At 45.5% G+C, this 22756-nt stretch overlaps 1 protein-coding gene across 5 annotated transcripts in view; it reads left to right on the forward strand.

Moving 5' to 3' along the window:
* UNC79 (unc-79 subunit of NALCN channel complex) overlaps window positions 1-22756 on the forward strand; it is a 302015-nt gene that overhangs the window by 73055 nt on the left and 206204 nt on the right. For all 5 annotated transcript variants that reach the window (XM_077268206.1, XM_077268222.1, XM_077268215.1 and 2 more), the window contains 3 exons: window positions 9279-9343; window positions 10444-10532; window positions 20758-20798. In XM_077268206.1, the coding sequence (XP_077124321.1) occupies window positions 9279-9343; window positions 10444-10532; window positions 20758-20798 (195 nt within the window). The remainder of the gene's footprint in view (window positions 1-9278; window positions 9344-10443; window positions 10533-20757; window positions 20799-22756) is intronic.

Genomic DNA, 22756 nt, shown 5'->3' on the forward strand with positions numbered 1-22756 from the left:
AAGGAACAAATACTGCCACACCATGACTAGATCACATATTACCATTGCATAGTATCCTAATACTAAAATACTGATCATTAATAAAAAAAACCAATACTAAGTCCCATTATATATAGGAGCTCTGTGTATAGTGCCAGTGTAAAGCTAATACGGTGACTCACCAGTGACATTATACATAGGATCTTTGTAAAAAGTGTATTGTGTACAGAAAATATACAGTAATCACCAGTAACATTGTACACAGGAGCTCTGTATATAGTGTCAGTGTATAGGTAATACAGTGACTCACCAGTGACATTATACACAAGAGCTCTGTATATAGTGTCAGTGTATAGGTAATACAGTGATCACCGGTGACATTATACACATGAGCTCTGTATATTATGTCGGTGTACACATAATACAGTGATCACCAGTAATATTGTGCTCAGGAGCTCTGTATATAGTGTATAATGTACAGGTAATACACTCATCACCAGCAACATACACAGGAACTCTGTATATAATGTATAGTGTACAGGTAATACAGTGATCACCAGTGACATGATACACAGGAGCTCTGTATATAGAGTCATTGTACAGATAATACAGTGATCACCAGTGACATTATCCACAGGAGCTTTGTATATAATCTATAGTGTACAGGTAATACAGTGATCACCAGTCACATCATACACAGGAGCTCTATATATAATGTCTGTGTACAGATAATTCAATGATCACCAGTGACATTTACACAGGAGCTCTGTATATAGTGTCAGTGTACAAGTAATACAGTGATCACCAGTGACATTATACACATGAGATCTGTATATACACTGTGTGCATAATTATTCGGCAAGTTGTATTTTGATCACATGATACTTTTTATACATGTTGTCCCACTCCAAGCTGTTCAGGCTTGAGAGCCAACTACCAATTAAGTAAATCAGGTGATGTGCATCTCTGTAATGAGGAGGGGTGTTGTCTAATGACATCAAAACCCTGTATAAGGTGTGCTTAATTATTAAGCAACTTCCTTTCCTTTGGCAAAATGGGTCAGAAGAGAGATTTGACAGGCTCTGAAAAGTCTACAATTGTGAGATGTCTTGCAGAGGGATGCAGCAGTCTTGAAATTGCCAAACTTTTGAAGCGTGATCTCCGAACAATCAAACGTTTCATGGCAAATAGCCAACAGGGTCGCAAGAAGCGTGTTGTGCAAAATAACTGCCCATGAATTGAGGAAAATCAAGCGTGAAGCTGCCAAGATGCCATTTGCCACCAGTTTTGCCATATTTCAGAGCTGCAATGTTACTGGAGTAACAAAAAGCACAAGGTGTGCGATACTCAGGCACATGGCCAAGGTAAGGAAGGCTGAAAAACGACCACCTTTGAACAAGAAACATAAGATAAAATGTCAAGACTAGGCCAAGAAATATCTTAAGACTGGCTTTTCAAAGGTTTTATGGACTGATGAAATGAGAGTGACTCTTGATGGGCCAGATGGATGGGCCAGAGGCTGGATCAGTAAAGGGCAGAGAGCTCCACTCCAACTCAGACGCCAGCAAGGTGGAGGTGGGGTACTGGTATGGGCTGGTATCATCAAAGATGAATTTGTGGGACCTTTTCGGGTTGAGGATGGAGTGAAGCTCAACTCCCAGACCTACTGCCAGTTTCTAGAAGACAACTTCTTCAAGCAGTGGTACAGGAAGAAGTTGGTATCGTTCAAGAAAAACATGATTTTCATGCAGGACAATGCTCCATCACATGCCTCCAACTACTCCACAGCGTGGCTGGCCAGTAAAGGTCTCAAAGAAGAAAAAATAATGACATGGCCCCCTTGTTCACCTGATCTGAACCCCATAGAGAACCTGTGGTCCCTCATAAAATGTGAGATCTACAGAGAGGGAAAACAGTACACCTCTCGGAACAGTGTCTGGGAGGATGTGGTGGCTGCTGCACGCAATGCTGATCGTAAACAGATCAAGCAACTGACAGTATCTATGGATGGAAGGCTGGTGAGTGTCATCATAAAGAAAGGTGGCTATATTGGTCACAAATTTTATTTTTTTTTTGCATGTCAGAAATGTTTATTTCTAAATTTTGTGCAGTTATATTGGTTTACCTGGTGAAAATAAACAAGTGAGATTGGAATATATTCGGTTTTTATTAAGTTGCCTAATAATTCTGCACAGTAATAGTTACCTACACAAACACATATCCTCCTAAGATAGCCAAATCTAAAAAAAACCCACTCCAACTTCCAAAAATATTAAGCTTTCATATTTATGAGTCTTTTGGGTTGATTGAGAATACAGTTGTTGTTCAATAATAAAAATAATCGTCTAAAATACACCTTGCCTAATAGTTCTGCACACAGTGTAGTATTCAGTTTATAGTGTCGGTATCAGAGAAAACACTGACTTTCCAGAGACATCTCTAGTTGAAATCTTTCATTTTTCTTTTCTTCTTCATCCAGCGCAGACCGCCATCATTTCTTCCAGCAAGGACTTTTCTCTTCATAAAATATCACATAGCTTTCTTGAGCACCACTTCCAGAGCGCATTCCCCAGTTTCTTCTACACTACATCTGAATACAGACCGTGCACCCTTAATCTATCTATATAATCGTCTAAGGGGTACTTCCGTCTTTTTGTCAGTCTGTCTTTCTGTCTGTTTGTCTGTAACGGAAATTGGCAGGCCGCGACCAATCAGCGACAGGCTTAGTCCGGTCGCGAATTGGCCCCTCCCTACTCTCCTCCAGTCAGTGTCCCCTCCCTACTCCCCTCCAGTCAGCGCCAGTGTGTTGCCCCATCCCGGACCAACTTTTTACTACTGATGCTGCCTATGCAGCATCAATAGTAAAAGATAAAATGTTAAAAATAATAAAAAAAAAATAAAAAATGTGCTATTCTCACCTTCTGACGTCCACCGATGCGCGCAATGCTGCCGCCAGCTTCTCGCGAGACCGCTAAGTCATCTGAGTAATTTCGCAATGCATCTCTGGGAACGGAGGCTGGCGGCCGCATCGCGCGCGTCGAGACAGCTTCGGTGGACGACGGAGGGTGAGTATATAACTATTTTTTATTTTAATTCTTTTTTTTAACAGGGATATGGTGCCCACACTGCTATATACTACATGGGATGTGTTATATACTGCGTGGGCAGTGTTATATACTGTGTGGCCTGTGTTATACTACGTGGGCTGTGTTATATACTCCATGGGCTGTGCTATATATTACGTGGGCTGTGTTATATACTGCCTGGCTGCTATATACTACGTGGGCAGTGTCATATACTGCGTGGCCTGTGTTATATACCACGTGGGCTGTGTTATATACTACGTAGGCTGTGCTATATATTACGTGGGCTGTGTTATATTCTGCCTGGCTGCTATATACTACGTGGGCAGTGTTATATACTGCGTGGGCTGTGTTATATACTACGTGGCCTGTGTGTGATGGTGTGATATGCTATCATTTTTGTGTATATTTCTATTTTACTTATTTTCATGGTGTTCTCTTGTAGAAGGAGTTATTTGCTAATTGATGAATGGCTGTTGCTGCCATCTGATATCAGCCCCCACAGTACTGTTTGCTAATATGCTAATGACGTGTTGACCTAGCTTTTTGAAACAATGAGCCCCTGAGACCTTCCCCCTCCAGACCTGTGAATGAGGAGGGAGACTTAAAATATCAGGGAGGTGAGACACAGATCAGTCCTGTGTGGAATGATGATGTGTTCACAGCATCTCAGAGAGAAAGAAGAGTATATGGACTATGCTATCCTCTGTCTGCTGGATTGTTGGACTTTTATCCTGTTGCTGAACTGCATTTGTGTTCTGGAGTATTTTATCCTTTGTGTGGTGGATCCTATATGGACCTTTCGTATTTTTGCCTAAATAAAGGTCTTAGAATTGTTTACTATACTCTAGCTCTGTTGATTGTGTGATACCGGAGAAGGACCCCGTGACACTGTGTTATATACTGCGTGGGTTGTGCTATATATTACGTGGGCTGTGCTATATACTATGTGGCTGCTATATACTATGTGGCTGCTATATACTATGTGGCAGCTATATATTATGTGGCTGCTATACACTATGGCTGCTATATACTACGTGGCTGTGCTATATACTACGTGGCTGTGCTATATATTACGTGGGCTGTGTTATATACTGCCTGGATGCTATATACTACGTGGGCAGTGTTATATACTGCGTGGGCTGTGTTATATACTACTTGGCCTGTTATATACTGCGTGGGCTGTGCTATATATTACGTGGGCTGTGCTATATACTACTTGGCTGCTATATACTATGTGGCTGTTATATACTATGTGGCTGTGCTATATACTACGTGGCTGTCTGTGTTACGTGGGCTGTGCTATATGGTATGTGGCTGCTATATACTATGTAGCTGCTATATACTATGTGGCTGTGCTATATATTATGTGGCTGTGCTATATGCTACTTGGCTGTGCTATATACTACGTGGCTGTGCTATATACTACGTGGCTGGCTGTGGTATATACTACGTGGCTGTGCTATATACTACGTGGCTGTGCTAAGCGCGACATACATACATACATACATACATATTCTAGAATACCCAATGCGTTAGAATCGGGCCACCATCTAGTTAATACATAATTAGTTACTATGCAACCCACCATTCCAAATATAAATTATAATCCACCACTGTGCCCCCACCAACTTTAAATGGCCACTTTCCCCACCCAATAAAAATATAAATTAATTAGCTCCTGTATGCTTTCCCCCAATTCAATACCAGTCTGTAATAATTATAGGGGATAACTCAGGAGACTCTTTGCCTGGAACAAGACAACTACAGGACACAGTTTTATAAGTGGTCAAGTCTATATTATCACACGGTGATTCAAACAGGTGCAGAGAGAAACTCACGTCCACAACACTTGGTGTAAATATTAAATGCAGCTTAGCAGTCTATAGGAAACTTCAGAGGAAAATGCAATCACGCAGAAAGTCTATGAAGCACAGTTATTCTTGAGGATACTTGACACAAATAAATCCTTGTCTTAGTCCAAACACAGATAGATAAGCTTATAAGGCAGTTCAAATCATATCTTAGCTCAACCAGGGAGGCCTGGTTAATAGTCTCAGGTTTTTGCAGAGCAGAAACAGCTTAGGCTACGTTCACATTTGCGGTCAGCGCCGCAGCGTCGGGCGCCGCAGCGGCGCCGCATGCGTCATGCGCCCCTATACTTAACATGGGGGCGCATGGACATGCGTTGTGCTGCGTTTTGCGCCGCATGGCCGCAAGCGTTGGACGCAAGAAACGCTTCAAGTTGCATTTTTTTTGCGTCCAACTTGCGGGCAAAAACGACGCATGCGGCGCAAAACGCAGCGTTTTAGCGTGCGTTTTGCCGCGTTTTTGTTTGCGTTGTGCGCTGCGGCGCCGACGCTGCGGCGCACAACGCAAATGTGAACGTAGCCTTACATGTCCAGCAAATGCAGATGGAAGTAAACACGAGCAGCAGATGAAGGAGGATTACTGGAAACTGGTGTATGCAGCAGGAACTCAGAGCAGAGTAGCAGGATCACCACACAGGTTCACAGGAGCAGGTGTATAGCCAGGGAGTAATCAGAGGTCAGGAGCTGGATGCAAGGCAGAATACTCTAACACAGACTGAAGGCTGGGGTGGAGTTTTATAGCAGGAAGACACAGTGCACATGAGACCAAAGACGCCATCTTGGAAGAGGGCAGTAATGCACAAAAGGTAAAAAATGTTCAGAGTCCTGACACAGTCATTGCATCCTCAATGGTCCCCACTCTGTACCTCCCGCGATTCATTATATTTACTTGCCCCTTCTGCCCCAATTCATTATGTCATGTCCTATCTCTTTCTCCCACCCCCACCATCTATTCATTATCAATTTCTCTCCTCCACGTTCAGTACATAATTTACTCGCCCCTACCCTCAATTTACCAATATTTGCTGCCCCACCCCCAATTCATCATCATTTGTTGTCCCCCACCCTCAATTCATCGTTTACTGTGTCCCATCCATCAGTCTCAATACATCATCATTTGCTCTCCTCACCCCCTCACCTTCAATTCATGATTTGTAGTCCCTCTCCCCAACTCACTTCATCATTTGCAGAGTTCCCCATTCACTTCATCATTTGCAGTCCCACTACCCCCGCTTAATTATTTACAGTCCCCCTCTCTCCCACTTCATCATTTACAGTCTTGCCTCTACCCCACTTCATAATTTGCAGTCCCCCTCCCATACTTCATATGCAGTCCCCCACTTCATTTGCAGTCCACCCCGCTTAATCATTTACAGTCCCCCACTTCATAATTTGCAGACCTCCTCCCCCACTGTCTTCATCATATACTGTGTCCCATCCATCAGTCTCAATACATCATCATTTGCTCTCTGCACCCCTTACCTTCAATTCATCATTTGCAGTCCCCCTCCCCTGACTCACTTCATCATTTGCAGAGTCCCCCACTCACTTCATCATTTGCAGTCCCCCTCCCCCACTTCATCATTTGCAGTTCCACTGCAACCACTTAATCATTTACAGTCCCCTGCTTCATTATTTACAGCCCCCTTCTCCCCCACTTCATCATTTGCAGTCCACCTTCCATACGTGATATGCAGTCCCCCCACTTTATCATTTGCAGTCCACATCCCCCCTCATTTCATAATTTGCAGTCCCCTTCCCACACTTCATTTGCAGTCCCTTCCCCCACTTCATCATTTGCAGTACCTTCCACTTCATCATTTGCAGTCCCTTCCCCCCACTTGATCATTTGCACTCCCCCTCCCCCACTCACTTCATCATTTGCAGTCTCCTCCCCCCTCCATCACTTTCAGTCTCCCTTCACCTCCACCTTCACTCATTTAATTCATTTTAAAAAGAAAAGAAAAAAATGTTTTTCATATTTACCCCACTGACGATCCCCTGCTTTCTCAGCTTTGTTTCTGGTGTCCTCATATAGGACGGTGCGTACACAATGACAACATTGCGTACACACCGTCACCTGACTGAAAGTCAGAGAGCGGAGGGAGCTGGAGCTGTGCAGCCGATCAGGTCAGATGGCCATGGAGCTCTGAGAAAACTCCCAGTTCCGTGGTGTGTGCTGCCACATGATGGGGCCCGGTAAACAGAATCACAAGATGGGGGGCCTGGCCCTATACAGCAGTAAGAGCAGTAATGCCCTGATGGCAGCCCTGAGGTAATGTGGAGCAGTGACTGCTCCAGCGGAATAGTGAGTACAGCTCGGGGATATAATACAGAATGTAACTCGTGATCAGTAATGTAATGTATGTACACTGTGACTGCACCAGCAGAATAGTGAGTGCAGCTCTGGAGTATAATACAGGATGTAACTCAGGATCAGTAATGTAATGTATGTACACTGTGACTGCACCAGCAGAATAGTGAGTGCAGCTCTGGAGTATAATACAGAATGTAAGTCAGGATCAGTACAGGATCAGTAATGTAATGTATGTACACAGTGACTGCACCAGCAGAGTAGTGTGTGCAGCTCTGGAGTATAATACAGGAAGTAACTCAGGATAAGTAATGTAATGTATGTATACAGTGACTGCTCCAGCAGAATAGTGAGTGCAGCTCTGGAGTATAATACAGGATGTAACTCAGGATCAGTAATGTAATGTATATACACAGTGACTGCACCAGCAGAATAGTGAGTGCAGCTCTGGAGTATAATACAGAATGTACATCAGGATCAGTACAGGATCAGTAATGTAATGTATGTACACAGTGACTGCACCAGCAGAGTAGTGTGTGCAGCTCTGGAGTATAATACAGGAAGTAACTCAGGATAAGTAATGTAATGTATGTATACAGTGACTGCTCCAGCAGAATAGTGAGTGCAGCTCTGGAGTATAATACAGGATGTAACTCAGGATAAGTGATGAAATGTATGTACACAGTGACTGCACCAGCAGAATAGTGAGTGCAGCTCTGGAGTATAATACAAGATGTAAAGCTGGGTTCACACTTGCGTTTGGCTGGTCTGCGTATGGCTGCGTACTTCCTCCCTTAAGCCCTGCCTAAGCTCCGCCTACTTCCACATTAGTCCTGCGTACCTATCTTTAACATTGGGTACGCAGGGACATGCGTTGTATGCGGATGCGTCCGCATGCAGCGTTTTGACGTGCTGACTGAACGCAACATGTTGCTTTTTCTTGCGGTCGGTGGGCACATCAAAACACCGCATACGGACGCATCCACATACAATGTATGTCCCTGCATACCCAATGTTAAAGATAGGTACACAAGACGACGCAGGGCGCATGCGGAAGTAGGCGGAGCATAGGCAGAGCTTAAGGGAGGAAGTACGCAAACCTGCCAAACGCAAGTGTGAACTTAGCCTAACTCAGGACCAGTAAAGTAATGTATGTACACAGTGACTACACCAGCGGAATAGTGAGTGCAGCTCTGGGGTATAATACAGAATGTAACTCAGGATCAGTAATGTAATGTATGTACACAGTGACTGCACCAGCAGAATCATGAGTGCAGCTCTGAAGTTTAATACAGGAGGTAACTCAGGACCAGTACAGAATCAGTAATGTAATGTATGTACACGGTTATTCCACCAGCAGAATAGTGAGTGCAGCTCTGGGTATAATACAGGATGTAACTCAGGATAAGTGATGAAATGTATGTACACAGTGACTGCACCAGCAGAATAGTGAGTGCAGCTCTGTAGTATAATACAATATGTAACTCAGGATGAGTACAGGATCAGTAATCTAATGTATGTACACAGTGACTACACCAGTGCAATAGTGAGTGCAGCTCTGGAGTATAATACAGGATGTAACGCAGGATCAGTGATGTAATGTATGTACATAGTGACTGCACCAGCAGAATAGTGAGTGCAGCTCTGGATTATAATACAGGATGTAACGCAGGATCAGTGATGTAATGTATGTACATAGTGACTGCACCAGCAGAATAGTGAGTGCAGCTCTGGATTATAATACAGGATGTAACTCAGAATCAGTATAGGATCAGTAATGTATGTAGACAGTGACTGCACCAGCAGAATGGTGAGTGCAGCTCTGGAGTATAATACAGGATTTAACTCAGGATCAGTATTGTAATGTATGAACACAGTGACTACACCAGCAGAATAGTGAGTGCAGCTCTGGAGTATAATACAGGATGTAACTCAGGATCAGTAATGTATGTACACAGTGATTGCACCAGCAGAATAGTGAGTGTATAGTAGTTGTAGTACTGTAATTACATGAGTGTTTTCTCTTCCCAGCCTGGAATCCCATTCATTGTCAGCACATTGAATGCCACAACGCCATCAATAAGCCAGCTGTGAAGGTACTTTATTTTCCCTATGTGTGATGTATGAATAGTTGTGCTTGATCTTTTTTCTCTTAGGCCAGTCTCACACGTCCAGATAATTCCGGTAGCGGAAAAATCGGTACCGGAGTTATCCGTGTCCGTGAGCTCACGTGGCACATCAGTGTGGCACACGTGCAGCAGCCGTGTGCCGCCCGTGTGCCGACTGAGTACCACACGGACTGTGCAGGAGACAGCGCTACAGTAAGTGCTGTCCCCAGCGTGGTGCTGAAGCCGCCATTCATCCCTTCTCTCCAGCAGCGTTCGCTGGAGAGAAGGAATGAAAAATCAATGTTTTTTTTTTCTTTTTGTGGTTAAAATAAACTTCCCGGCAACCTCCCCCCTCCCACCCCCTGTGCGCCCGCCCGCTGGAAATAAAATACTCACCCAGCTCCCTCGATGCTTCCTCTCAGCGCTGCGGCGCCGACAGGAAGCATCGAGGGAGCTGGGTGAGTATTTTAATGCCAGCGGGCGGGCGCACAGGGGGTGGGAGGGGGGAGGTGACAAGGAACTTGATTTTAAACACAAAAATAATTTAAAAAACATTGATTTTTCATTCCTTCTCTCCAGCGAACGCTGCTGGAGAGAAGGAATGAATGGCGGCTTCAGCACCACATGCTGGGGGGACAGCGCTTACTGTAGCGCTGTCTCCTGCACGGCACACGGACAGCATCCGTGTGCGGTACGTGTTTTACACGGACCCATTGACTTTAATGGGTCCGTGTGATCCGTGTGCTCCCACGAACACTGACATGTCTCCTTGTTTTTCAAACGGACACACGGTCCGTGAAAACACGCTGACATGTGCAGAAACACATTGATTTTAATGTGTCTACGTGAGTCAGTGTCTCCGGTACGCGAGAAAACTGTCACCACACGTACCGGAACCACTGACGTGTGAAACAGGCCTTATCACTTTGAGCCACAGCTGTGTCTAATACTGGTAAAAGAGTTCACCAGCAAACAGCTCCTGATCTCTCAGCTTGTGGTATTGTCAGGCTTGTAGTGCACTGGTATTACCACTAGATGTCAGTGGGCTATAATATATGTTACTTGATCTCTTTCTTTTGATACTGCAGATGTGTATTGATGCTGGGCTCTCTGTGGCTTTGGGGGACAAACCGCCCCCTTTGTACCTATGTGAGGAGTGCAGCCAAAGAATCACAGGGTGAGTAAGTGAATGGATGTCTGATATTGGTGAAAGGTATCACCTGCAAAGTTGCCACACTGCTCATTTTGTATGTTCCTCCATATCTTATGACTTCTTTGTACAAAAACAATTGTCTCATTTATTATGTATCCTACCAATTGCGGACTTACATTATCTTGGCCGCATGAAGAGACCCATATAGATGTATTAAAAGTAAATTCTTTATTTAACACCAAAAGATACAATTTTTTTTTATATATACAAGACCAAACATAAACAAACAAAGTGTCCAAGGAATGGATAGGAAAGGCACAACCTTATATATAGCATTCATATCTAGTCCAAATTGGATCCATATAAATATCACTGCCCAATGTGGTATAAATTAATAATGTCCCTTATCAATCGTGATAAATTGCACATATCTTAGAGGACAATGTTTTCCCCCTAGAATATCACAATATAGCAACATCTACCGCACATACCTCAGCTAGATATCCATAACATAACGCGCGTTTCTCCCGTAAGCTTCTTCCGGGGACGCCCCTGGAAGAAGCTTACGGGCGAAACGCGCGTCGGGGGGCACGTGGAAGGATCGGTGGGCTCTTACCCTATACCGCTGCCTCTTGTTGGTGTACCGTATATACTCGAGTATAAGCCGACCCGAGTATAAGCCGACCCCCCTAATTTTGCCACAAAAAACTGGGAAAACTTATTGACTCGAGTATAAGCCTAGGGTGGAAAATGCAGCAGCTACCGGTGAATTTCAAAATTAGAAATAGATACTCCATACCATTCATTATGGCCCCATAGATGCTCCACATAAAGCTGTGCCATATATAATGCTCTGCACCATTCATTATGGCCCCATAGATGCTCCACATAAAGCTGTGCCATATATACAATGCTCTGCACCGTTGCCCCATAGATAGCTGTGCCATATATATAATGCTCTGCACCGTTGCCCCATAGCTGTGCCATATAGTGCTCTGCACCATTGCCCCATAGCTGTGCCATATAGTGCTCTGCACCGTTGCCCCATAGCTCTGCCATATAGTGCTCTGCACCGTTGCCCCATAGCTGTGCCATATAGTGCTCTGCACCGTTGCCCCATAGCTGTGCCATATATATAATGCTCTGCACCGTTGCCCCATAGCTGTGCCATATAGTGCTCTGCACCATTGCCCCATAGCTGTGCCATATAGTGCTCTGCACCGTTGCCCCATAGCTCTGCCATATAGTGCTCTGCACAGTTGCCTCATAGCTGTGCCATATAGTGCTCTGCACCGTTGCCCCATAGCTGTGCCATATAGTGCTCTGCACCGTTACCCCATAGCTGTGCCATATAGTGCTCTGCACCGTTGCCCCATAGCTCTGCCATATAGTGCTCTGCACCGTTGCCCCATAGCTCTGCCATATAGTGCTCTGCACCGTTGCCCCATAGCTGTGCCATATATATAGTGCTCTGCACCGTTGCCCCATAGCTCTGCCATATAGTGCTCTGCACCGTTGCCCCATAGCTGTGCCATGTAGTGCTCTGCACCATTGCCCCATAGCTGTGCCATATAGTGCTCTGCACCGTTGCCCCATAGCTCTGCCATATAGTGCTCTGCACCGTTGCCCCATAGCTCTGCCATATAGTGCTCTGCACCATTGCCCCATAGCTGTGCCATATAGTGCTCTGCACAGTTGCCTCATAGCTGTGCCATATAGTGCTCTGCACCGTTGCCCCATAGCTGTGCCATATAGTGCTCTGCACCGTTGCCCCATAGCTCTGCCATATAGTGCTCTGCACCGTTGCCCCATAGCTCTGCCATATAGTGCTCTGCACCGTTGCCCCATAGCTCTGCCATATAGTGCTCTGCACCATTGCCCCATAGCTGTGCCATATAGTGCTCTGCACCATTGCCCCATAGCTGTGCCATATAGTGCTCTGCACCGTTGCCCCATAGCTCTGCCATATAGTGCTCTGCACCATTGCCCCATAGCTGTGCCATATAGTGCTCTGCACAGTTGCCTCATAGCTGTGCCATATAGTGCTCTGCACCGTTGCCCCATAGCTGTGCCATATAGTGCTCTGCACCGTTGCCCCATAGCTCTGCCATATAGTGCTCTGCACCATTGCCCCATAGATGCTCCACATAAATCTGTGCTGCTGCTGCAATAAAAAACAAAACAAAACACATACTCGCCTGTCTTGCTTGCAGCTCCTCGGCGCCATCTTCCCGGCGTCTCTCTGCACTGACTGATCAGGCAGAGGGCGGCGCGCACACTATATGCGTCATCGCGCCCTCTGCCTGAACAGTCAGTGCGGAGAGACGCCGGGAAGATGGAGACAGCGCCCGCCGTGTGGAACGTGGACAGGTGAATATGCGATACTTACCTGCTCCCGGCGTCCCGCTCCTTCCCCCGGACAGCTGGTCTTCGGTGCTGCAGCCTCTTCCTCTATCAGCGGTCACCGGCACCGCTTCATTAGAGAAATGAATAGGCGGCTCCACCCCTATGGGAGGTGGAGCCGCCTATTCATTTCTCTAATGAGCGGTCCCACGTGACCGCTCAGGGGAAGAGGCTGCGGCACCCGGAGACAGTGAGACGTGCAGGGGGAGCGCCAGGAGCCCCGGAAGCAGGTAAGTATATGACAGTGCTCACCCGCCGACCCCACCACCGATCATGACTCGAGTATAAGCCGAGGGGGCACTTTCAGCCCAAAAATTTGGGCTGAAAATCTCGGCTTATACTCGAGTATATACGGTATTTATTTTGTAAGTAACTTTATGGATTTTGCAATTTTATGGCCGCACATTACTTTGCTGGACCTAATATTCCAGTTTCATGTTTTGGACAGTGTTTGATTAATATAATGCTATGGATATTGTCCCAGGAAGCCTAGGTGGGCAAGAGCTAATAACCCGGGCCCCTGCAATTTCCCTCAAACTAGGGAAATCCTGACTGACCCTCTACCTAGAGCTTACACTGATGGTGTGCATGTCTAGGCCTCCACCCTCACCCTGTCTCCTGTTTCAACCCTAGGCTGAAACCACCACCCAGTGAAGAAATCATACACCAATACCCACAGTTAGCACAGACAAGGATAACGGAAAATACACACCACGCCGCAGTCACTCAGGAATACACTATAAATGCACAGGGCAAAACAAATACAAATATAGGAAGGAGTAAATAAGACAAAGGGTAATACACCACCAGATACGATACTCCAACTCCTAGCTCACCACTCCAGACCGAGATAACCAAGCACTAGACAGAAGCTATAATCGGCGACGACCAATGTTCAGAAGAACTATTTAAAGGCAGTGGGCGTGGCCCAGCTTCCAATCTGAGCACCAGCTAAATTAACCCCGGACCAGCTAGATAAAATCTAGCCGACGCCACTGAGCACATAGTGGACAAAAGCGGAATTACCGCTGTCTGTCTAACGCCCTGGTATGAACAGCGTCCGACATGACAGTACCCCGCCTTCTACGAGGGACCCCAGGGCCCTCACGGCTTATAGGACCCGGCTTATCCGGATGACGGCGGTGAAACATACTGACCAGCCGGTCCGCATGAACGTCCAAGGCTGGTACCCAGGACCTTTCCTCAGGCCCATAACCACGCCAGTGTACCAAGTACTGTAAAGTGCGGCGCACTACACGAGAGTCAACCACCTTGGAGACTTCGAATTCCAAATTACCATCCACCAAGACTGGAGAAGGCATAGGTGTCGTGTCCACAAGACCCACCGTCTTTTTTAGCAACGATCTGTGGAACACGTTGTGTATCTTATACACCGTAGGAAGCTCCAATCGGTACGCTACAGGGTTAATGACGGCGGCGACCCTAAATGGACCAATAAACCTTGGACCCAATTTAAGGGATGGTATCTTGAGTCTTATGTTTTTTGTGGATAACCACACCCAATCATCCACACTCAAGTCCGGACCTGGCACACGCCTACTGTCAGCCACACGTTTGTACCTAGCACCCACACTCAACAGGCGCTGTTTAACTCTCCTCCAGACTGATGACAATTGTGCTCCTAACTGGTCTTCCTCCGGAACGCCGGAAGAGCCCCTCTGACTCAAAGTACAAAATTGAGGATGTAGCCCGTAAACACAAAAAAACGGGGACTCCCCAGACGACTCCTGGCGGTGATTATTGATGGCAAACTCAGCCAAAGGAAGGAACGTTGACCACTCCTCCTGGTTATCAGAGACAAAGCAGCGTAAGTACTGTTCCAAATTTTGATTCATACGCTCGGTCTGACCATTTGACTGAGGATGAAACGCCGAAGAATGAGACAACCTGATCCCCAGCCGTGAGCAAAATGCTTTCCAAAATTTTGCCACAAACTGAGTACCCCTATCAGACACGATGTCAGACGGAACCCCATGAAGTCTGACCACCTCATGCACAAATACCTGAGCCAGAGTCTTAGCGTTAGGCAACGAAGGCAAAGACACAAAGTGCGACATTTGTGAAAACCGATCAACAATCACCAAGATGACCGTGTTCCCAGCTGAGGAGGGCAAATCAGTGATGAAATCCATGGAGATTTCCATCCATGGCTTACTAGGTACCTCAAGAAGAAGTAGTGTGCCAACAGGACGGGAGCGGGGCGTCTTAGCCCTAGCGCACGTGGTACAAGCTGACACGTATGAGACCACGTCCTGTCGGATCTTGGGCCACCAAAACCGACGTGACACCAACTCCAAGGTACCTCTAACCCCTGGGTGGCCAGCCAGGACAGCATCATGATGCTCCGCCAAAACCTTTAAGCGGAGATGAAGCGGTACAAAAGATTTGTTGATGGGAAGCTCAGATGGTACCTCCTCCTGAGCCTCGGCAATCTCAGCCTCAACCTCGGTAGTGAGAGCCGAAACCACAACACCCTTTTGGAGGATGGGTACTGGATCCTCCCGAGGTTCTCCCCCCGGAAAACACCTGGACAGAGCATCCGCCTTAGTGTTTTTAGACCCCGGTCTGTAAGTGACAACAAAATTGAACCGCGTGAAAAACAATGCCCAGCGAGCCTGCCTGGGAGACAGACGCTTGGCAGACTCCAAATAAAGCAAATTCTTATGATCGGTAATAACAGTAACCTGATGAACCGACCCCTCCAAGAAGTGTCGCCATTCCTCAAAGGCCAACTTGATTGCCAACAACTCCCTGTTGCCGATATCGTAGTTACGTTCAGCGGGCGTCAGTTTCTTGGAAAAATAGGCGCATGGACGCAAATCACTCAAAGATGAGCCTTGTGATAGTACCGCCCCCACACCAACCTCACACGCATCGACTTCCACAACAAAAGGTTTTGGTACTTCTGGCTGCACAAGAATGGGAGCTGAAACAAAACTGTTCTTAAGAAATTCAAATGCGCGCACAGCAGCCTCAGGCCAAACGGAGAAATTGGTACCCTTTTTAGTCATGTCAGTTAGCGGTTTAGCAATGATGGAAAAATCTTTGATAAATTTCCTATAGTAGTTAGAAAACCCAAGGAACCGCTGAAGTGCTTTCAGGTTATCAGGCCGTTCCCAATGCAGCACCGCTTGCACCTTAGCGGCGTCCATTTTAAAACTAGAAGCAGACACAATATAACCCAAGAAAGGCAACTCGTGAACAGAAAATACACATTTCTCAAGTTTAGCATACAGCTTATTCTCTCTGAGAAGCTGTAACACCTGCCTGACATGATCTAAATGAGTATCACGGTCGCAAGAATATATGAGAATGTCATCTAGATACACGATAACGAATTTCCCCAAAACATGCGAGAACACATCATTAATGAAATGTTGGAACACTGCAGGTGCGTTAGTCAACCCAAATGGCATCACCAAATTTTCAAAATGACCCTCAGGGGTATTAAAAGCCGTCTTCCACTCATCACCTTGACGGACTCTTATGAGGTTGTACGCCCCCCAGAGGTCAAGCTTGGTAAACCATTTAGCACCTGCCACCTGATTGAACAAATCCGGTATCAATGGCATAGGGTATGGATCCCGAACCGTAATCTGGTTCAACTCCCTGAAATCCAGACACGGGCGTAATCCGCCATCTTTCTTCTTCACGAAGAAGAACCTTGCTGCCACAGGCGAGGATGAAGGCCTGATGTGCCCTTTGCTCAAACTTTCAGTAATGTAATCCTTTAACGCTTGTCTCTCCGGACCGGAGATGTTAAACATCCTTGCCTTAGGCAACTTGGCCCCTGGTTTAAACCTGATAGTACAGTCATAGGGACGATGTGGTGGCAACTCCGAACAACCCATCTCAGAGAACACATCCACAAAATCCAGAAGTGACTCCGGAACGCTTAAAGTCACAGCAGACACACATGTGGCCAGGCAATTCTCCTGGCAGAACTCGCTCCACTGAATTATGTCCTGAGTTTTCCAGTCAATTACCGGGTTGTGCATAGACAACCATGGAAAACCCAAAACCACCAGTGCAGGAAGATTCCTGAGCACCTTACATGTAACCTGCTCGGAATGTAGAACCCCAATGTGGAGTTTCACCTCAGCCACAAACTCAGTAATCTCCCCCTGTGAGAGTAGAGCAGCACTGATGGTGACCACGCGGATAGGATGAGGCAGTTTTTCAATCCTAAAACCTGCTGTGCGCGCAAACTCCTCATCAATGAGATGTGTGGCAGAACCACTATCCACAAAAACAGTAATTGGCAGCTCACTGCCAGCGATAATAACCTTAGCAGGGAGCATGCATTGAGAAACCACCATGGAGGATATACATAAGCTCAGATTGGCCTCCTCCACACCCTCTGAGCTTAGAAGTTTTCCGCCGTTGCGTTTTTCTTAGACAGCAGAGGACAGATGTTAACAAAATGACCAGTTTTACCGCAGTAAAAACAGGCTCCCTGCTTCCTGAGCACAGGGGCTCGGCGCTTAACATGTGACACCCCTGCGATTTGCATAGGCTCCGTGGGCTCACCTGCAGCAACCTCACGTGAACCTACACCTTCTCCCATAGGCGGCGTCTCATGCTCCTCCTGACGCAAACGGCGATCAATGCGGACAACAAGACTCACAGCAGAATCTAGAGAAGCAGGAGTCTCGTACATCAGGAGGGCTTTTTTAACCCTTCCAGAAACCCCATGAATAAACTGACTCCGCAGCGCTGGATCATTCCACTGTGTGTCGTCCGCCCAGCGACGAAATTCAGAACAGTAATCCTCTGCAACTCGCTCCCCCTGGTGAATAGTGCGTATCTTAGATTCTGCTACATCCATGCTTTCAGGCTCATCGTAAATGTTTCCAAGAAAGGAAAAAAAACTCTCCACAGAGTCAAATGCAGCAGAATCAGATGGCAAAGAAAACGCCCATGCTTGGGGATCCCCGCTTAACAATGACAACACCAGGCCCACACGCTGAGCCTCATTACCCGAGGAGATCGGGCGCATTCGGAAATATAGTTTGCAAGCTTCACGAAAAGAAACAAATTTACTGCGTTCCCCAGCAAACTTTTCAGGCAAAGGAAACTTAGGCTCAGCAACTCTACCTGTCGCTCCAGCTTGCACATTAGATACTGCTAGTCCCTGTTGCTGCACTGCCCCCCTCAACTCAGTGACCTGTAGGGACAGCGCCTCCAACTGGCGGGTTATGGAAGTCATGGGATCCCTGACAAAACAAAAAAAAGGAAACCCTTTTTTTTTTATTTTTTTTTTTAAGGCCGATTATAATGTCACGGGAAGCCTAGGTGGGCAAGAGCTAATAAACTGGGCCCCTGCAATTTCCCTCAAACTAGGGAAATCCTGACTGACCCTCTACGTAGAGTTTACACTGATGGTGTGCATGTCTAGGCCTCCACCCTCACCCTGTCTCCTGTTTCAACCCTAGGCTGAAACCACCACCCAGTGAAGAAATCATACACCAATACCCACAGTTAGCACAGACAAGGATAACGGAAAATATACACCACGCCGCAGTCACTCAGGAATACACTATAAATGCACAGGGCAAAACAAATACAAATATAGGAAAGAGTAAATAAGACAAAGGGAAATACACCACCAGCAACGATACTTCAACTCCTAGCTCACCACTCCAGACCGAGATAACCAAGCACTAGACAGAAGCTATAATCGGCGACGCCCAATGTTCAGAAGAACTATTTAAGGGCAGTGGGCGTGGCCCAGCTTCCAATCCGAGCACCAGGTAAATTTACCCCGGACCAGCTAGATAAAATCTAGCCGACGCCACTGAGCACATAGTGGACAAAAGCGGAATTACCGCTGTCTGTCGAACGCCCTGGTATGAACAGCGTCCGACATGACAGATATCTAGCTGAGGTATGTGCGGTAGATGTTGCTATATTGTGATATTCTAGGGGGAAAACATTGTCCTCTAAGATATGTGCAATTTATCACGATTGATAAGGGACATTATTAATTTATACCACATTTGGCAGTGATATTTATATGGATCCAATTTGGACTAGATATTAATACTATATATAGGGTTGTGCCTTTCCTAGCCATTCCTTGGACACTTTGTTTGTTTATGTTTGGTCTTGTATATATAAAACATTTTTTTATCTTTTGGTGTTAAATAAAGAATTGACTTTTAATACATCTATATGGGTCTCTTCATGCGGCCAAGATAATGTAAGTCCGCAATTGGTAGGATGTTATTTGGAAGTGCCATAATTGGAGATTGGTGAGGACTATTGGATAACATTCATTTATTATGTAGAATAGTAGAGGAGAGGAGCCGCTGTTGTCTACATATCTGTTGCATGTTCGACTGATGTGCAGAGAGCCATAACTTTTTGTATTGATCTTTGTAATATCTTACAAGAGCTTGTTTTTTTTGCAGAACGAATTTTAGTTTCAAATTTCACATTCACTTTACTATATAGTGCACCAAAAATGAGAAAGAAATTCCAAGTGTGGTGAAAAATTAAAGTTCTGCCATAATATTTGGGGTTTATATTTTTCGGCGCTCAGTGTGCAGTAAAAATGATCTGGTGACCTGATCAGTACCATTACAGTAAGACTGAAATTATTAAAGTATTTTCATTATTAACATTTTTTCTTGACGTTTGTAAAAAAAAAGCAAAAAAAAAAACAACAACAATTTTTAATTTCTGTGTTACTGGAGCTATGTGAGGCTGGCTATGTTTTGTGCCCTGAGCTGTAGTTTTACTGATATCATTTTGAGGTTCAGGTGACATTTTGATCTCTTTTTATTTTTTTTTATTTTTTTGGGGGGGGTGGGAAGAAAGGCAACTGAAAAGAGAGTCAGTTATGATTTTTAATATATTTTTTTCTTTTTTATATTTTGACAGATCAGACTTGTATGGAAATGACGATGCCAAATTTATTTTTCATTTTTTTTTTTCAGTTTTTTTTTTAATTTGAATGGGGAAAAGAGGGTGATTTTAACACGTATGTTTGTGTGCATATATCATATGTGTGTATATATATATATATATATATATATATATATATATATATATATATATGTGTATATTTGGTAAATTCAAAAACATTTTTTCTCATTAATATACACTCTGCACCCCATCTTGACTGAAAAAAAACCAGAAATGTAGACAGCTTTGCAAATTTATTAAAAAAGAAAAACTGAAATATTACATGAAAAATGTAAAGGGGTCTGAATACTTTCCGTACCCACAGTGCCACAGTGTGTGTATATATATATATATATATATATATATATATACACCGTATATATATACCATGTTTAACATTTTTAATATTTATACTTTATTTTTTAGTCCTTTGAACCTGCATTCATATAATTGATCACTTGCACTATATACTGCAATACCATAGTATGATGGTGTAACTGATGTTTCGCAGGAAGACTATGATGGCAGGTGTTCGTAACCACCATGTAAACCCATCGCCTCCCCGCAATTGTCTTCTCAGCCCGTGTGTGGATCACTAGCAAGCGGGCTATTCAAGTTACTGACAGCCGCATTCAGATGATTGAACAGCAATGATTAGAGCTCAGCTCCAATTGCTGTTGTTACGAGCAGTTGCCAGCTGTATAGTACAGCCAGCATCTGCCCAGTATGGCACAGGCTTGGCTACTGAGCTTGCTTTATGTTATTTGAACCATTGCATCAAATTTCATGTACAACGTCATTTCAGGTTGTGGCTCCTGGATGTTACCTTTAAGGGCTCTTTGAGCTTTCATTCTGGGAGGTGGGGTATTGATTAGAAGTGTCTGTCTCCTGCTAACAGATCTGTTCTTTTATGCAGGGATCACAGTGCTTGGCTGATAGATGTTCTCCTGCCACAAGGTACGTGTAGTCCAATCAGTTACATGGCTCTTATCCATAGGGGGCAGTTTTGACAGCATTAGTGTAGATGGTGCTGTGCCTCTGCCTTTGGCTTCCTGCTTGTGGGGGAAAATGATCCTGACCGGGTGACCGTTTGGATCAGTGCGCATGGTTGCAGCTCTTCCAAGACACTTTTGCTTTGGAAACCAGCCACTCTGATAGTCTGCATCGGGGGCTTGTAACCTAACCAACAAGCATTAAACCATAGTATTAAAAGACCCTCTAGTCTTAAGAATAGAGAGGATTTTTAACCCCTTTACCCCCAAGGGTGGTTTGCATGTTAATGACCAGGCCAATTTTTACATAATTCTGACCACTGTCCCTTTATGAGGTAATAACTCTGAAACGCTGCCATGGATCCCTGTGATTCTGACCTTGTTTTCTCGTGACATATTGTTCTTCATGATAGTGGTAACATTTCTTTGATATGACTTGCGTTTATTTGTGAAAAAAATGGAAATTTGGCGAAAATTTTGAAAATTCGGCAATTTTCCAACTTTGAATTTTCATGCCCTTAAATCGCAGAGATATGTCACACAAAATACCTAACAAGTAACATTTCCCACATGTCTACTTTACATCAGCACAATTTTGGAACCAAAAGTTTTTTTGTTAGGAAGATGTAAGGGTTAAAAGTTGCCCAGCAATTTCTAATTTTTACAACACCATTTTTTTTTAGGGACCACATCGCATTTGAAGTCACTTTGAGGGGTCTATATGATAGAAAATATCCCAAAGTGACACCATTCTAAAAACTGCACCCCTCAAGGTGCTCAAAACCACATTCAAGAAGTTTATTAACCCTTCAGGTGCTTCACAGGAATTTTTGGAATGTTTTTAAAAAAAATTAGCATTTATCTTTTTTTCACCCAAAAATTATTTTTCGGATTATAAGACGAACTTTTGTTCCCCCAAATTTTGGGGGAAAGTGGGGGGTGCGTCTTATAATCCAAATCTGTGTGATGTGCTGTAGAGGAGGGGGGGCGGCTCTGAAGTGGTGTCAGGGGGCTGGAGTGGGCTGGCTGCAGTCTGCAGAGACAGGAGGAGGTCCTGTGTTCCCGCTCATTGGCCTCATGTAATATTCACTGCACCCACTGTCCATCACCTCAGTGCTGAAGCCGAACTGAGTTGGTTGACAGGGGAGCAGCGAATATTACATGTGCCTGCATCTCCCCCCCCTCCCATCATGAATATGCTCCCCTGCTGTCAGGCACATGATAAAATAACAAACACTTAACTGACCTTCCGATGATGGCTCTGTGCTCCCAGTTCTCCCGTGGCTCTTCCTGAGTCTGTGCCGACATCCGATCATGTGATCGGCACAGCACAGTGATGTCATCACTGTGTGCCCAGGTCACATGATCTGATGCCTGGGAAACAGGATGTGCAACCGAGGCGCTGGGAGCAAGGAGCCATCATCAGAAGGTGAGTTAAGTGTTTGTTATTTTATCATGTGCCTGCCAGCAGGGGGGCATGTAGTGACTGGGGGGTGCTATGTGTGTGTCTGCAGGGGGGCATGTAGTGACTTGGGGGGGCCATGTGTGTGCCTGCAGGGGGGCATGTAGTGACTGGCGGGGCCATGTGTGTGCCTGCAGGGGGCATGTAGTGAATGGGGGCTATGTGTGTGCCTGCAGGGGGGCATGTAGTGACTGGGGGCTATGTGTATGTCTGCAGGGGGGCATGTAGTGCCTTGGGGGGCTATGTGTGTGCCTGCAGGGGGGCATGTAGTGACTGGGGGGGCTATGTGTGTGCCTGCAGGGGGGCATGTAGTGACTGGGGGGCTCTGTGTGTGCCTGCAGGGGGGCATGTAGTGACTTGGGGGGCCATGTGCGTGCCATAAAGAGAGGGGGGGCCATGTGCATGCCAGCAGGGGGGCATATAGAGAGAGGGGGGCCATGTGCGTGCCAGGAATTGAGATT

This window comes from Ranitomeya variabilis, chromosome 1 (genome assembly GCF_051348905.1).
Source record: "Ranitomeya variabilis isolate aRanVar5 chromosome 1, aRanVar5.hap1, whole genome shotgun sequence".
NCBI classification, from domain to species: Eukaryota; Metazoa; Chordata; class Amphibia; order Anura; family Dendrobatidae; genus Ranitomeya; species Ranitomeya variabilis.